This window comes from Maniola hyperantus, chromosome 16, assembly GCF_902806685.2.
Source record: "Maniola hyperantus chromosome 16, iAphHyp1.2, whole genome shotgun sequence".
NCBI lineage: Eukaryota > Metazoa > Arthropoda > Insecta > Lepidoptera > Nymphalidae > Maniola > Maniola hyperantus.
Genome location: NC_048551.1, coordinates 13,910,353 through 13,927,328, shown reverse-complemented (window position 1 = coordinate 13,927,328; position 16,976 = coordinate 13,910,353). Strand labels below are relative to the sequence as shown.

General features: G+C 35.6%; 2 protein-coding genes across 4 annotated transcripts in view; one reads left to right on the top strand and one right to left on the bottom strand.

Moving 5' to 3' along the window:
• Window positions 1-15,404, top strand: part of LOC117989517 (uncharacterized) — a 38,013-nt gene extending 22,609 nt beyond the window's left edge. The window contains exon 3 of the mRNA XM_034976893.2: window positions 14,031-15,404. Within this exon, the coding sequence (XP_034832784.1) occupies window positions 14,031-14,145 (115 nt within the window). The 3' untranslated portion in view covers window positions 14,146-15,404. The remainder of the gene's footprint in view (window positions 1-14,030) is intronic.
• Pits (Protein interacting with Ttk69 and Sin3A) overlaps window positions 1-16,976 on the bottom strand; it is a 275,032-nt gene that overhangs the window by 48,722 nt on the left and 209,334 nt on the right. The window lies entirely within an intron of this gene.

The window sequence follows — 16,976 nt, the reverse complement described above, 5'->3', positions numbered from 1 at the left end:
TTGATATTTATGTGTCTATTTTTTACATATCTTGTGTAACATACTTAATTTATGGAATCACTTACGCTTTCTTTCAATATGAATATGAATGCACATTACATATTATTATATTTACGTAAGCAATATACATAAAAATTTATTAATACCGATAGAATCCAAAAAACCTTTACGATGTTACTGTAAAAAATTTAAAAGCGGTATAAACGCGTATTTTAATCTTGACAGATTTAAGTACCATTCAGGAGCTGTAAAAACGTATAGGAGCGGACGAACAAAATAGTGTAAGCTCACGAAATAAAATTTTACAAGAGCAAAAAAACTGCATCAATGCTGTTGAAATTTCACTAAATAAATAAATAAAATGTTTTTATTTCGACCAACAAGGATCATATTGGTGTTAGTAATTACACGAAACTTAAACCTAATTGTTAGTAATTATTAATATTGGTGTTAGTAATTACACGAAACTTAAACCTATTTGTTAGGTACTAAGTATACCGTTCGTAAATACCGTTTTGATTGAAATTACGAACTTTGGACTCAATGTTAGCACAGTGTTAGGCCGTTTTCCAAGCAAAACTGCTTGGAAATTAATGGATTAAAGAAAAAAAAACTTTGATCAGAAGTGTATTCTGTTCGCCGGCTCAGCAATTTAATCATTGGTTAAATTATAATATTGTATAGTATTTTTACCGTTAGTATTTAATTGGATACACATGGATACTTACACGTTGTAATTGTTATAATAGGATTTCTGTCCCTATTTTCCACCGGAGCATCCAAGCTACTGAGCCGATTTTGATGAATGAGAAGTCAATCAAAAACAAAATCAATGTAATGGATGTTACATCCAAAAAAGTAGGGGTCTTAAATTTTTTTTTTTTTTCGGTATCCGTATCAAACGGGATGTTGTGATTTTAGCGTTCAATAGGTATAAGGAGTATTTAAGTATTCAACTTTATCTTCATTAGTAAGTAGGTATTTAGGTACCTTGCTAAGCTAAGACTTGCAGAAGTTGATTTGTTTTTTTTATAGGTAGGTAGGTACCTACGCACCACAAAACTCGGAAATGATTTTTTTTAATCTGATAGCAACAAGGCGAATGCCAAGCGATGATACGATTATGATAAAATGTTTCGAAACGAATTATTTAATAGAACTTTAATAATTTCGTCACGCTCTACTTTTCATACACCTACCTTCCTATGCGGTTTGCTTCGTACCTAGCACATTAACTACTGAACCGAGGTCAAAAGCCAAATGGCCTAAATATCTTAAATGTTTCGTGAACCACAGGAATTTTGTAACTTACTTGTTAGGTCGTTACCAGTTTTATCCTCCAAAACCAATAAATTAAACCAAATAAATGGTATATTGTATTGTAAAACGGGTACATACCACGATTAATTAGGCGATTTTAAGGGTTCTGTACCTCAAAAGGAAAAGCGGAACCCTTACAGGATCACTTTGTTGTCTGTCTGTCAAGAAACCTACAGGGTACTTCCCGTTGAACTCGGGGTTGTGGAGTTCATATGTGCCCGTTTTGTACAATACAATATGTCGTTAGACCACGAAAGAAGCTTAAAATCATTAGTAAATAATATAAATGGTAGCTTCCTAGTTACTGTTTGAAATTAAATGAATACAATGTAATCAATTTTAAATTTACAGAATGAAAAACCGGCCAAGTGCCCAGTGTAGGGTTCCGTAGTCACAATCCTCGAAAAACAGATATAACTCCTTAACCTGTGAACCCTACTTAGCCATGATAGTTTTCCTTTAAAATTGATTATAATATATACTATGCTGTGAATTTTTTCACGTTCTTATTATAAACAACTTAACCTCCAATCCGGGTTTATTAGTCTTGGGATGACCCTAATATGAATCAAACGCAGTTCCGATGTCCACAGTCTTATATTCAGGTACACTTGTAACATCCACTTAGTTTATATCTAGCTTAATTAATCACCTAGTACTTATATCTCGCTTAATTACTTTTATCTCGTCCATCTTTTTCTCTCACTGCGTCCGTCCGACGCCGCTACCACTGTCACACCTCCACTCACGGGTGACAGATGGCAGGTTTTCTGTGTTGCCTACAGTCGTCCATCCTGCTCCAGATATGTCCTCATATCTGACCACTCGGCCTTCCAACCGAGGGTAATGCCCTCATACCCATAACTCAATAGGAGCAACATAGAATACCTTAACAGTCCTATATTATAATTAATATGATTAGTATAATAACTCCTCTAACAGATCAAAGCTAACATTGTTAGATTTAACAAGTGCACAAAACAAGTGCCAATGAGACCTACAAAATACTGGTATCAATAATCATTATGTACATTGCAATCAACATCTTTAAGTCTAATTCTTATAAATACACAACAAATCACACTGAGATAAGTAAATAGTAAATACTATAAGTCATTCTGATTTAAGCTTGATATTAAGAAAATTGTATGATCTAGTTATTGTTAGTGATATACGTATACAACCCATTCACAATAGTATAATCAAATATTGAAATCAACACAATTTATGTTAATACTTAATACAAGGAAATTATAGTGAAATCAATAATTTTATTTTTAAATATTATTATGAACTACATATTCTTCAAGTTTGTATTTGTATTTAGTAATACGTGAATAAATATTTGCATGGCAAATGTGGCAATACTAATTATGAGAATTATAAAACATCTTTGGTAATTTGCATTTAAAGCGAATAAAATATAATCAACCTTAAACAAAACAACAACGAGGAAAGAAAAGAAGGATAGTGAATTATCACCAACTTGAATTCTGAGTGCTAAGTACTCTATGATTTTAAACAATGTCACTATCAGTTTTCAATTAAAGTAAGTTTGTTTGCCCTTTCCTTCTTACCACTGTAATGACATGAATTCTAATCCTACATAATGCTCTAATGCAACACAAATTACAATATTTTCACTAGTATATACATTTTAAGAGATATGGTAAGAGTTGTTGGATCCCATTGACCATTACTAACACTTTATACAAAATTAATCACAAAGTTTTACAATATACTAATGAACCTAACTACTTCTGTAGACTTCATAATTTCTTTAAACTTAAAAATAAATTAAAAGAATATCTTATAATCCAATGTTCTCATACAATTGATGAATATTTGATATGAGTTGACCTTGATTATAATGTCTTTGTAGTGTTTCATGCATTACCAATTTGACTATCGTGAATTGACATTTAATTATTCTCAAGTGGTACCTACTGATTGACACCGTTGAAAAAAAAATAAAAAATATATATATATATATATTACAATATAAGTATGTAACGTAAAACAAATAATAAGAAAACAATATGCCAATCTTTAATTGCATATATGTAGTATTATACTAAGCAATATCGGTAAGTATATGAATAATGATTGTAAAATAATTTTGCAGACCAGAAAGGCAGAGATGTCGGCACAGATATTATGTGACCATATTTTGTACTCTACTTGAATAACAATAAAAGATAATTACCTATCAAATTGAGTTATTGAATATTGAACCTATGTCTACGAAGTCAAGATAAATAATATGGTTAAATGTAGTTGTTATTATTAATAAGTACTAAGATCGAAACAAACCACAATGTATTCTAAGGAGACCCCAATAATCATATTATTCCAGAAATTTAAAGAAACATGAATCCACTAATTGATAATGATACACACAGTACAGATCACTATGAGATCTACAATGTGTAAAATGTAATCCTATATTTTCAAATAACTGAGACGACTGCCTCTGACTGTATCTCGATTGTAGCACAACAAATACTATTATTAATATAACAAAATAAGTCACAATGATGTTAGCCAAGGTATTATTGTATTATTATAAACTCGTTACCTGTGATGCCCCATATCATCCTTGCACTAGGGGCAGATGCATGCATAACTGTGTCTACCATAAGCCCCGTAAGTGCGATAGAGAGCGCAACAGACGGCGTTTTGTTGCCCCATTTTATTGTCTCGCAAGCAACGAGTCCTTCATGGCACTATAGACTTAATTGATGTAACATACAATAAAATCTGATTTCTGGAAACTTCCATTCTTGTACATTCTTGAGCGCGTAAGGACGAACGATGCCAGAGACCCTCGTCCTCTTATGATAATATGGTTAACTTGAACACGGTGATTGAGGACAAACAGCACCAAACGCTGCACCAACCCAGCGTCATGCTGAGCCGTGAATTGCCGCATCGGTCACCGTTGCTTGTCTCGTGTCAGTGTGTAACAAATGAATGACAAAGATGTAGGAAATTATTTCGTGATACATTGGTGTACTTATACGCTTTAATAACATATCAGCGATCCATACATTAATACCTAGCGAGTGAAGTAAGCAAGCCTTCGTGCGCGAACTGCTTATATAGTCTATTGGAATAGATGTTACTTGAAATAGTATTTAAGAATTTGCTCTTTACTGTGCTGTTTCCACCAAACATCAACGTAATACAATGAGTGACTGCGAAGATGTACATTAACATGAACCGATATTTAGCATTTACAATCAGCATGTCATTTTAGATCTACTTTAAAGGGTCTATACAACTTCTAGCTACTACGTACCGAATTCAGCAAGACATAATTAATATATCATAACGGAATACGTCAATTATAAGAACTTTAATTTGAATTTAAGTAACCCTTGAACATTAGTGAGTATCTGCTAGAACAGGTAAAGTGATTTCCAACCATGATATCTACTTCTGTACCTCTATTCTGTAGATAAATCTATTATTATTAATAAAAAGGATACACCCTTTCCACTTGCCGACCCCGAATTAGTCTGCTTGTTTTCCATCAAATTAACTAGACTCGCTCTTGTCACCATCGCGACCCGATCAGTTGCTGAAGTTCATACTGAAGATCACCGTCCACTCGCATCGGGATTATCGAATCAGGTTTTACCAGACTATTATTGTTCGTCATTTTTCAGACGCTTCGTCAGCCGTTTTCCAATTCGTTTGTTGGTTCTTACTAGGACCAGCTTTTGTCACCGGAATACGATCCATTGTTTACGTCAGTATTGCCACCTTCCATTTGTCATTCTTGATTCCTTATTCTTAGGTCTATATTATAGTCAATGCTGCCCTCCTTTGGCACGATTGCTACAAAATCAAAAATTTCCACTTGCTGTATGTCACAATTGGGACATGAATTAAATTTTCCAATAACAATATGTCTCATTTGGAACATATAAAATAGACAACCTTTGACACAATTGGGACAAGTTATATTACATAAACTATTCTCAGTAATTACCGCTTATCACACCAGGAATAAGTCCATACATAAGTCGGTATTCTTTTCTCCCATTTGCCACTTGGTTCATCATAAAATATTCTCAGGAATCACCGCTTATCACACGAGGAATAAGTCCATACATAAGTCGGTATTCGTTTTTCCTATTTGCTTGTTGGCTTATCATAAACTATTCTCAAGAATCACCGCTTATCTCACCAGGAATAAGTCCATACATAAGTCGGTATTCTTTTCTCTCATTTGCCGGTTGGTTCATCATAAAATATTCTCAGGAATCACCGCTTATCACACCAGGAATAAATCCATACATAAGTCGGTATTCTTTTCAACTATTCTCAGGAATCACCGCTTATCGCACCAGGAATAAGTCCATACATAAGTCGGTATTCGTTTCCCTTATTTGCTTGTTAGGTTACCATAAAATACTCTCAAGAATCGCCGCTTATCACACCAGGAATAAGTCCATACATAAGTCGGTATTCTTCTCTCTTATTTGCTCGTTAGGTTATCATAAAATACTCTCAAGAATCACCGCTTATCACACCAGGAATAAATCCATACATAAGTCGGTATTCTTTTCAACTATTCTCAGGAATCACCGCTTATCGCACCAGGAATAAGTCCATACATAAGTCGGTATTCGTTTCCCTTATTTGCTTGTTAGGTTATCATAAAATACTCTCAAGAATCACCGCTTATCACACCAGGAATAAGTCCATACATAAGTCGGTATTCTTCTCTCTTATTTGCTCGTTAGGTTATCATAAAATACTCTCAAGAATCACCGCTTATCACACTAGGAATAAGTCCATACATAAGTCGGTATTCTTTTCAGATATTCTCAGGAATCACCGCTTATCGCACCAGGAGTAAGTCCATACATAAGTCGGTATTCGTTTCTAATATTCTCAGGGATCACCGCTTATCGCACCAGGACTAAGTCCATACATAAGTCGGTATCCTTTTCTCTTATTCACTGGTTGTCAGTTCGTTTAGAGTCTAAAAATAATAATCACATTCATAACAATGACACGTTATATCATAACAATATTAAACACCATTTTTTTTTTTTATTAGCTTCCCCAAGACAGCCACCAGAAGCGATTATTTGTGTACAGTCAATAGAATGAATATTATAGTGTCAACGTTTATGGCAAACCCGCTAAGTGTTTGCTCCCTTAATATCTCATTTGATTAATCTTCTTCTTAATTTGCTTTATGGCTTTCAGTAATTTGATTAATGATTTGAAAGACTAGTTATCGAGACTATTGAACTCAACACTCAAATCGATATTCTCAACTATTTGTGGAGTATCTACAGTAGTAAACATCTTTAGTTCACCGTGGGCTCTACCGCGGTTGTTTGACAGCTACAATGTCACGATCGCAATCATCTCTGATTGGTTAATGCCCGCCCACTACTGGCCACAATGCATTGCTGCAACAAGAATCGCACAAATTCAGCCAATCAGAACAATAATGATTGATGCAGGTTTTAGACAATCGCCCTACGTGTAATGTCTGCAGGTGATAATAATTGTGCAACTCGTTTGAAATTTTAATATAATTTAAGGGCACACACACAAGAGACAAATCCGTCTTTTGTTTATAATAATTATATTAATAATTTATTTATTTAGTAAAAATATGCATCTCATAAGCTCCTTTTTCCAAAGTCAAATGGCTAGTCAAAATTTGGGCAGTAAAGGTAGGGAATCCGTTTCTCCACTATTTATCCGATGGGGCTTGCAAGGTTAAGATTTACACTTCTCTGTATACTGACAATTTCATTTCTTATTTCAGATCTAAACCTAAGTCAGAGATCGAATTATTCGTGCATTATTTATACCCGAGAAACAACGATATGATAAAATTATGTGTTAGTAGGCTATATAAAGAAATACAACAATCCAGACCCTGTTATACATAACATTGCCACAGTCATTGCCGCTTCATTTAATAACACCTTCGTAACTCTCTTTTGTTATTAGAGACACATGTTTTAAAGTTTCCTTTACTCGTACATAAAAATTGAACTTCGTAACTTAGTATTTCTTTCTAATTTCTATTATTACAGCAGATAGTATCATCTATTAAGTTGGTAAGCCAATCCAATAATAACAACAGTAAATATGATGTACTTGGTAGTTAACCTGTTGTTCAGTGTGTGTTTTTCCGAGGTAGTAAGTACCTAAAGGCTTTGATTTATGAAAGCAGATTGTACAACAAGGGCACCAAACAAGCCACTTGAGCCGAGTTATAAACACTGATTTTCACTTCGATTGCGAGGAAATGTAACAATATAATATTACTATAAGTACATATCTATAGATTGACCGAAAAGAGTAGGGATTAAATGAGGGTGCTGTAATGAGTTTGTAGGTAGGTATAGGTCGCAACCTCAATACAAGTGCAAAAGTTCACTGGCACCATAGAAATTACATAAATTCTTTCTCATCCATATGTCATTCAGAGAGACTGTTGTTTACCTCTAAATACCTTGTGTATAACAGCATGAAACGCACTTTAGTCCTCTTATAGCCTGCGTAAAATAGAACCTTACGAGCATGAGAAGTGGAAACGTGTTTTTATTTTATTATTATTTTTATTTTCCAAATTCTAAAAATCACGAATGCATGTCATCTATTAGTATAAGAGGATGTCAGCTACTAGTGACTTTATATGAATGTGATAGCTCACATAATTTTACCTTTTTTAATTATAAAACTCTAAGAACATTTGAAAGAACCACTGTTATGCTGATAAATAAATATTTTAATTCAAGTCCATTTATTTATTTTCATCTGATCTGATCAGTTAAATTCACTTTAGGTTAATATAATAATGATTCAATTCATTTTCCTTTCATAACCTCACCTCTCCTTAAATGGTGGTTGCAGCAAATGTAATTTATAATTTCCACAAGGGTGAGCAAACGGAACAAAAGTACATACTAGCACTTAATATAAATTTTATTGGTATAAGAATCAAATAAAATTCCAACATCCACATGGCTACTTTCGTGAGCATGAGTGTTGTATGTCTTTCTGTTTCTGGTATGTACATAGTTAGATTAATTCAAACCTGATATTTCATACCCTATACTTACTAGGTATTCAAAGTAATCTAATAACTCTAATTTGGTCGAATAAGTAAACCTACAGATTCAAAATAGGTTCAATGTTACCTACTTTATCTAGTGGACCAATTAATTATTTATTAGCTGATCCACCCCAGGTCTAATTTTCCAAAATCTTTTCTTTATGTCCAGTAGTAGCTTAGTAGAGAACTCAAATCATATTTGATTATGCAGGGCCTGCGGGTTGATCTATGTCTGTCAGTACATAATACAGACTATTCAGTCGGTAGATAGGTATTCAATGGGTGCATCTGGCAATCGACTCTATTAGTCTCCCTATCACTGTCTATCATTCTCACAACCATACCATGCCTACCATAGACCCAAATCCAAAAATCTTACATTAAATGGTAGGTAATGAAAACACATGCACCTGACACATATTTCAGGCATTCTATCCTTAAATTGTACTAAAATATTACTACCTATGTGTATAGTTAAGTATGTAATTATTTAATTAAAGAAGAATAACTACTCATATTGAGACTATTCAATTCAAAGTTTTAAGACTTTATTTTAGTTACTAGGTAAACTAGATTTGCCTCAATTAACCATAGTAGTATTCAGATGTTTCTTACCTTCTTATTACTGTATTACATAACAATACCTTGAGGTTACAGCCTCCATCATAATGAGGCAGGCCGGGATGGCTTTTTTTTCTTTTGTATCATTACAACAGGCCTCACACCAAGAGTTACTGTGTTCTTATCCGATCCATGCAGGTACATGACTGCTTCCAATCACAACTTGAAGGTTATGTGCACTTCTCCACCACAGATGCAGGCCAAAACCACTTGTTCATCTCACATTCGTCGACCTCATCGTCAAGTCGGGGTCACAGGGTCGTGGACATCATCAGAAAAGTTGTCAAAACATGAAAAAAATGGTAACAGTTGAATAATCTCGGAAATATTTCATTTAAGTGACACCAGTATCAAGTACATACCTACTTGATTATATCAGACCCCTGTATATAACCCAAATTTTGCACTAAAACCATTGATTGACCCATTGATGTAGATATGACCGTTGTTATTGTAAGATTATTATTTCTATTTTTAACTAAAGCACATGTACATATTTCTTTTTTTAAAATGATTGTTGAATGATTTAAATTAAGACTTGAATAAAATTATATTGTTAACATTACTTCCTAGATAGATAAAGTTAAGTAGATATTCATTCTAAATTTTCACATTTTATTATGCTATGATAATGTACTATAGGTAATAATTTACACACTCAGTTATTGGTTGAATGTGTTAGATCAAAACAGATTTAAGACCAAATTGTACCACATTCTAGCAAATAAACTCTATTTTTTATATTTCTACACTAGCTCATGTATCAAGTACTTACCTACATAATAATCTAATTGTTTTCTTGATTCTACTTTAATATAGGTAGGTGCCTATTTGGTTTAAAGTATTTCATATCACTTATTACCTTATTTCGATTTTAAAATACAAGGTGTTAGTACTACTCTACTATAACTTCATAGATCAAATCTTGGGCTAGGTATGTCCCTACATAATAATCCATTAAAGCAGTCAGAACAAAACTATAATCCCTTACTTTGAACTCTCAAATAAGTCATAATGCTGATATCTACTTACTATTAATAATTATAGCCTTCACTTACTCTGTTCTAAAAGTATCAATTGGTAATATTGTAACTTATCAAATACCTACTTAGGTATTTTGATGCAGTAATCTAACATTAGGCACTCTTAATATTCACCCATGCTTTAATGAACATCCACTGTAAGAAGGTAAGTACACAGATTCACCGTTTCAATACAACCTATAGATGCATTGGACCCATCGACCTACGTACTTCTGCTTGTTCCAGACAGTGCAAGGTGCTTTCCTCAAACCAATCTCTTGAGTAGTTGCGTTGGAGACAAGCCCTCCAACTCGATACAGGTCTACTCAAGTACTCCCAAAGTAATAGTGTAGCACCATTGCAGTTTGTATATATTTCATTTTCACTTTGTTATTCGTTCAGGTAGGTTTCTTCATATAATTTCCGATATAAGTACCTAATAAATATGTTGCTATGCGTCTTGTACAGGCACTTTTAACATCTTCCAGGATAGACCCGCATTTTTGGGCATGAATCACATCCAATCTTCTGATATAAACAACTTAACCTCCAATCCGGGTTTATTAGTCTTGGGATGACCCTAATATGAATCAAACGCAGTTCCGATGTCCACAGTCTTATATTCAGGTACACTTGTAACATCCACTTAGTTTATATCGAGCTTAATTAATCACCTAGTACTTATATCTCGCTTAATTACTTTTATCTCGTCCATCTTTTTCTCTCACTGCGTCCGTCCGACGCCGCTACCACTGTCACACCTCCACTCACGGGTGACAGATGGCAGGTTTTCTGTGTTGCCTACATTATATACTACCATTTGGCTGATAGAGGGGGGGGGACTTGACTCTAATAAAAATTAACACTTTAAAACATCATATTTTACAAACGGATCTAGTAATCAAGAAATGATGTTCCCAGACCCACAGTATTTTTAAAAGACCTATTCATCGATACCCCATACTATAGGGTAGACGAGAAAAAAAAGTTCATCCCCACTTTACATGTAGGGGAGCTACCCTAAAAAAATTAATTAAAATTTTATTTCACCTCTTTGTCGGCGTGATTAATATTTATACCCATGCCAAATTACAGATTTCTAGCACTAATAGTCTCTGAGATTAACCGAGGACGGATGGACAGACAGACGGACGGATATGGCGAAACTATAAGGGTTCCTTGTTTACTAAAAAATCACCAAAAAAACATCAGTTGACATGTCCTTCTCCTTTTTGAAATCTTTGTTATTTAGATAATATCTAAGTACCTATTTCAATAACTGAAACTGTGTCAGTAGATCAGTGAACACGATAATGAAGATTCATCTCATTAGCAAGTCTACGACTGCATTAGCGCGGAAGCAGCACAGTCGTCGTTGTGGAAAAGTATACTACTTTGACATGACTAATAATAAAAATCCGTCAAGAGCGAGTCGGACTCGTACACGAAGTCGGTTCCGTACCATCGTACAAGAAATAACGGTTTTCATACTCCATACTTAATCCATACTAATATTATAAATGCGAAAGTGTGTCTGTCTGTCTGCAAGCTTTTCATGGCAGATCCGCTTATCCGATTTTGACAAAATTTGGTACAGAGAGAGCATTTTTCCCGGACAAGTGCATACTTTTCATCCCTGGAAATTAAAGAGTTCCCACGGGATTTTAAAAAACCCTAATTCACGCGGACAAAGTTGCGGGCATCAACTAGTCAGCTAGTTTTATTATATTATTTTCTTTGCGGCCATTTTGAAATTTTTATTATTTGTTGCTGTAGCGGCAATAGAAATGTACAATGAAAATTTCAATTTGGCACTCTTTAGGTACGGAACCCTAAAAGCTCTTGAACTTTCTTTTTATAAAACGAATAGCTTATGTTATTGCATCATCGCTTCGAAATAACTATAACTGCTATTACCTAACCGCACCTTATGTTGACTCTCGCGAGTCGCGCCGACCAATAACAACTAAGAAGTCCGTGAGAAAAAAAAATAACCTTCAGACAGCGTGCCGCCATACAAATGACCCAAAACTTAGCTAGGGTTGCCACACAAATGCACTTGTTTTTTCAACTTATGATTTAAATAACGACATTCATTATAAGTCCCGCAAATTGCTAATGCGCGTGGCCGCTATTTTATTGACGTCAGCACTAAAGTGAAGATTCGAGCTGATGGTATAGGTACTTTTATTTCAGCTGACGTCAAAATGACGTCATTTTGATGTTAATGAGACATGGTTCCAGCGCAATAGCAATTTGCGGGGCTTATATCTGGAATTTTATTTTCTGTTCTAAGTCCGTGTTTCCTATCAAGTATAACTTGAACTTGAACACCTTCATGGCAAGAGTGACTAGGCATGACAGTCGTCAAGCGCAAGCCTATCTCACAATAAAAAAAATATTTCCATCATCATCATCATGATCAACCCATCACCGCGCGCCAGTGCCGGTGGTAAATTAAACTAGTTGACGATTCAAAAGCACTTGTAAAAGTTTATTTCAATAAAAAAATCTATTCTATTCTATTCTGTTCACTCCAGAGCACGCGGGTCTCCTCTCAGAGTGAGAAAGGTTTTGTGTGAAGTACGGATTGGCAGACTTCACACCTTTGAGACCATTATGGAGAACTCTCAGGCATGCAGGCTTCTTCACGATGTTTTCCTTCACCGTTAAAGCAAGTGATATTTAATTAATTAAAACGCACAACTCCGAAAAGTTAGAGGTGCGTGCCCGGGATGGAACCCCCGGCCTCCCATTAGAAGGTGGACGTCCTAACCACTAGGCTATCACAGCTAGTAGATATTTACCCTTTATAAAATATGCACTATTAAAAACTTGGAAAGGGCAGCAGCCCTAGCAACCACACGGGGCGTCCACTCACCACTGGCCAACGCAATAACCCACTTATATAATATTCGGACACGCACGAAGTACCTAAGTAGGTACCTACCTACCTACCTACCTACCTACCTACCTACTACACTACACAGTGAAAGTGATCCGACCACATTCCCGAGAACGGAAAACGTTTATATTTTCTTATTTATGGCGGAAACACTTATAATTTAATAGTATGGTAATATTACACCATGGCGAGAAACTATTCATAGCTCGTTTGTAAGATCGTTTGCTAAATAAACATATGACATAAATCTTACCATTTTTTTTAAATATAGTAAGTAACGAGCTTTTTGATCTCATTCCACCCTCATTTTGCTACAACCGCACCGCGCGCCACCGTGAGCAATTTCACCCTCACCACCTGGGTGTCTGGTGCACTTCGACCGTCCGTTGTGCCAGATCCTTCTTTCCACGCACATGCGAACTGTGGAATCAACTCCCATCGGCGGTGTTCCCACTAGATTACAACATGGGGTTATTCAAGTGGCGGACCAACAAATTCTTGAAAGGCCGGCAACGCATCGGCAGTTCCTCTGGTGTTGCAAATGTTCATGGGCGGCGGTAATCACTTAACATCAGCCTGCTCGTTTGCTCGCTATCTCTATTTTTTTTTAAAAGAGTGAACGAGCAGGCGGGGCCACCCAAGAACATTCACAGCATCGGAACCGCGAATGCGTTGCCAGCCTTTCAAGAATTAGTTAATTCGCCTATTGAATAATCAATGTGCCGAAGGCAGTTGGTTCCACAATTCGCTGCGCGTTCTTTTCGCTGAATAATTTATATAATTTTTTTAATAAGGGAAAGATTAGCAGACGGAATGAGGGACTAAAATTTAGAATTTATTGATTTTAAAATAAAATATAAAATATACCTATTTAACCTAACAAAACCTCACTTTGTATAAAATTATGTTTGACTCATGGTATTATTTGCACACCGTAATATAGGTTCTGCATCATCACTTACCATGTGTGAGATTGCAGTCAAGATTTAACTTGTAATGGAATAAGACAAATCTAATAGGTTAAATACTTATCTCAATGTATCAGCAATTTGTCCGTTTCCAGGATATCGCGAGGCAACAGCGCGAGCGCGGCGGCCGTGGCGCACCAGCTCGGTGACGTCATGGCGGCCAGCAGGGACCACGACTGTCGCCGCTTCCAGTGCGACAACCCTCGGTAGGCCAGGCTCTACGACTTCAGCGTACAACTGTGATCTTACGCTTAGAGTAAGGCCTTAGGCTGAGATCTATAAATCGCACTTCGACTTAAGACACTGTTAAACCGAGACAGCGTTATATCGCTGACATAAATCTGTTCTATAGATCTCAGCCTTAATGAGCCACGTGCTTCGGGGCGCGCAGCGAACGTCACATCACCATGCAGGAGAACGTACAGTAGCCGGCAAGAAATAATTAGCCGTTTCGTTGTCTCTGTCTTTGAGACCCACAAAACATCACATACGTATGAGTGACAGAGACAACGCTCTACAAAGCCGATATCTCATTCTAAAGGTCCATGTACAGTACGCGGCCAAAAGTGATGAACATCGATCTTTAGAAGGAGACAGCAGATTTCCATACAAACACCACCATTTTTACTCGTTGGCTGACAGTCGCCGAATGCATTGAACAAATGTGGACTGGAGCTAATATTACAATATTACAATACAAATAATAGCTTTATACTTCATACACGGGTTGCTTCGATTAATTTACATTTATCGGAGCTACCTAGTTCTGAAATTTCTGCAGACTATGAACTGTTTCATAAGGCAAAATCGAAAATCGGTGGACAGAGAATAAATCTATAGCATCATTGAAATTTCCGAGTTTCAACCGCAAAAATATGATTTAAGTACCTATTTGAGAAATAAGTTTGATAGTTTTTGAATAGGAATGTGTTATAAAACTTTAGCTGTATGAATTCTATTTAAAAATGTCAATTTATGTCTGTTTAAGTTTACTTTAAATGACTTTTATACTTACTTATTTAATTTTTAAAAACTAGTGCTTAATAATTTATTTCAATACTATATTATACTTAGTAAATATTATTATTTATAAGTAGGTTGTACCTATTTATGTAAGAATAGAACTAAGAGGATTAATAGATACCTACAGGTTGATACAAAACAGAGTTAGCCATATTAAAGGTCGTTCCTAGGGTTAAATACAGTGGCTAGGATTTTGTTACCATTTTGTAAAACGACTTTCTAAAATACTGTTTCATTATAAGTATTATTTTGTAATTTTTTTTCGAATCTTGAGTACCGATAAGGCTGGGCGTTCATTGGCTACATAGATATTTCTTCTTTTGGGCAGCTGAAGCGACTATTTTAAAATAGATGTATAGAGAAAAAATATTTATCCATGAAACAATAATAATTACAGTTTACGCCTATAGAGACGGAAGTTAATTTTTACTTTCAAGTATGCAATTTTTTTTAGAAAGAACCCTTAAAGTGTTCTAGACGTGTTCCCGACAGTGAGCTTTTGATACTTACTAGCTGATGCCCGCGACTTCGTACGTGTGGACTTAGGTTTTTAAAAATCCCGTGGGAACTCTACTTTTCCGGGATAAAAAGTAGCTTACGTATACGTCTCCAGGTCTTAAACTATACCCATGCAAAGAGTCGCGTCGATCCGTTGCGACGTGATTGAAGGATAAACCAACAAAAAAACACACTTTTGCATTTATAATATTGGTAGTGATCATAGCATTCAACAAGATAATTTAGGTATGATAGAAATCAAAAACTACAACTTGCTCTTTAAGCCCTAAAGTAGCTGAGGCTTCCATCCAAACGATTAACGATCGAGGCTACTCTGGCGTCCAAACGTAAGTATTTAGAAATAAATAAATTAATTAGGTACCTAATAATTGTATTGGTCTACCTTGAGAAACCTGAGCGCTAGTTTTTTGCCGGGTCCAGAATGAATGATTTAAGAATTCCAATGCTGCCATAGAAAAGATTGACCTTATTTAGTCGCGATAGCTTCTAGAGACTATACGCTTAGGAGATACAAGTCAATGTGCGCCCAGCCTAAGTTTTACCTAACTCATTATTAGATTTGGTCCTAATCTGTCAACACAGAGAATTCAACCTCAACGCATATACAAGATTTTGCATGAAAACAAAATCGTAAAATGTTGGCGGGGGACAACCCACCACCTCCATGGCCCCCACTAACCTTGCAGTTATATGGGCTGAAGCACAGAAAGGCACCCGTTCAGTACTTGCTTCGTGGCTTGGTTGGCGGGGGACAGGGGAGAATGCTTTGTTGTGATTGGTGGACTCAAAAGTCACGTAATCAAGACAATGTGCGGAATGAGGGTACCGACTTTTATGCTAAGCAAGTGCCTAAGCTTGTCGATAGCGGGTGCCCGGTGTGGCGGGTGTGTAGGCGTCTATAGGTGGTGGTCTGTGTTTATCAATTTGTATTATCAATAATAATTATATCTAAAGAGTGACTGTTTATACCTTTTAACTGATTAATATTATAACTATCTTTAAGTAATTCGACTATTTATTTAAATTATTCTATAGATCGCGCTGATTAAGTTGTAAATACGCTTTCGTAGACAATCTAAATTATTTATTTATTTTTGCAAATAAAACTTGAAATATAATTTTATGTATTTTTATTCCCTTCTTTACTTTAAAATAAGTATTATAAAATAAAATCATAGAAGTAACAGAAAGTACTAATCAAACAATATTTAAGGAAGTCCTAGAAAAAGTACCTACTCTCATATCTTAGTCAAACTCAACGAAGCTTAGTAGGTACAGTACGCGGCCGAAAGTATTGTACATCGACCTTTAGAAGGAGATAGCAGATTAATTGTAGAGCGCTGTCCCTGTCGTTGAGACATGTCATTCTAAAGAGGCCGATGTATGTGACATTTCGGCTTCGTAGAGCGTTGTCTCCGTCATTCATACCTATATGACGTTTTGTCGGTCTCAACGACAGAGATAATGCTCTACAAAACTATCTCCTTCTAAAGGTCGAT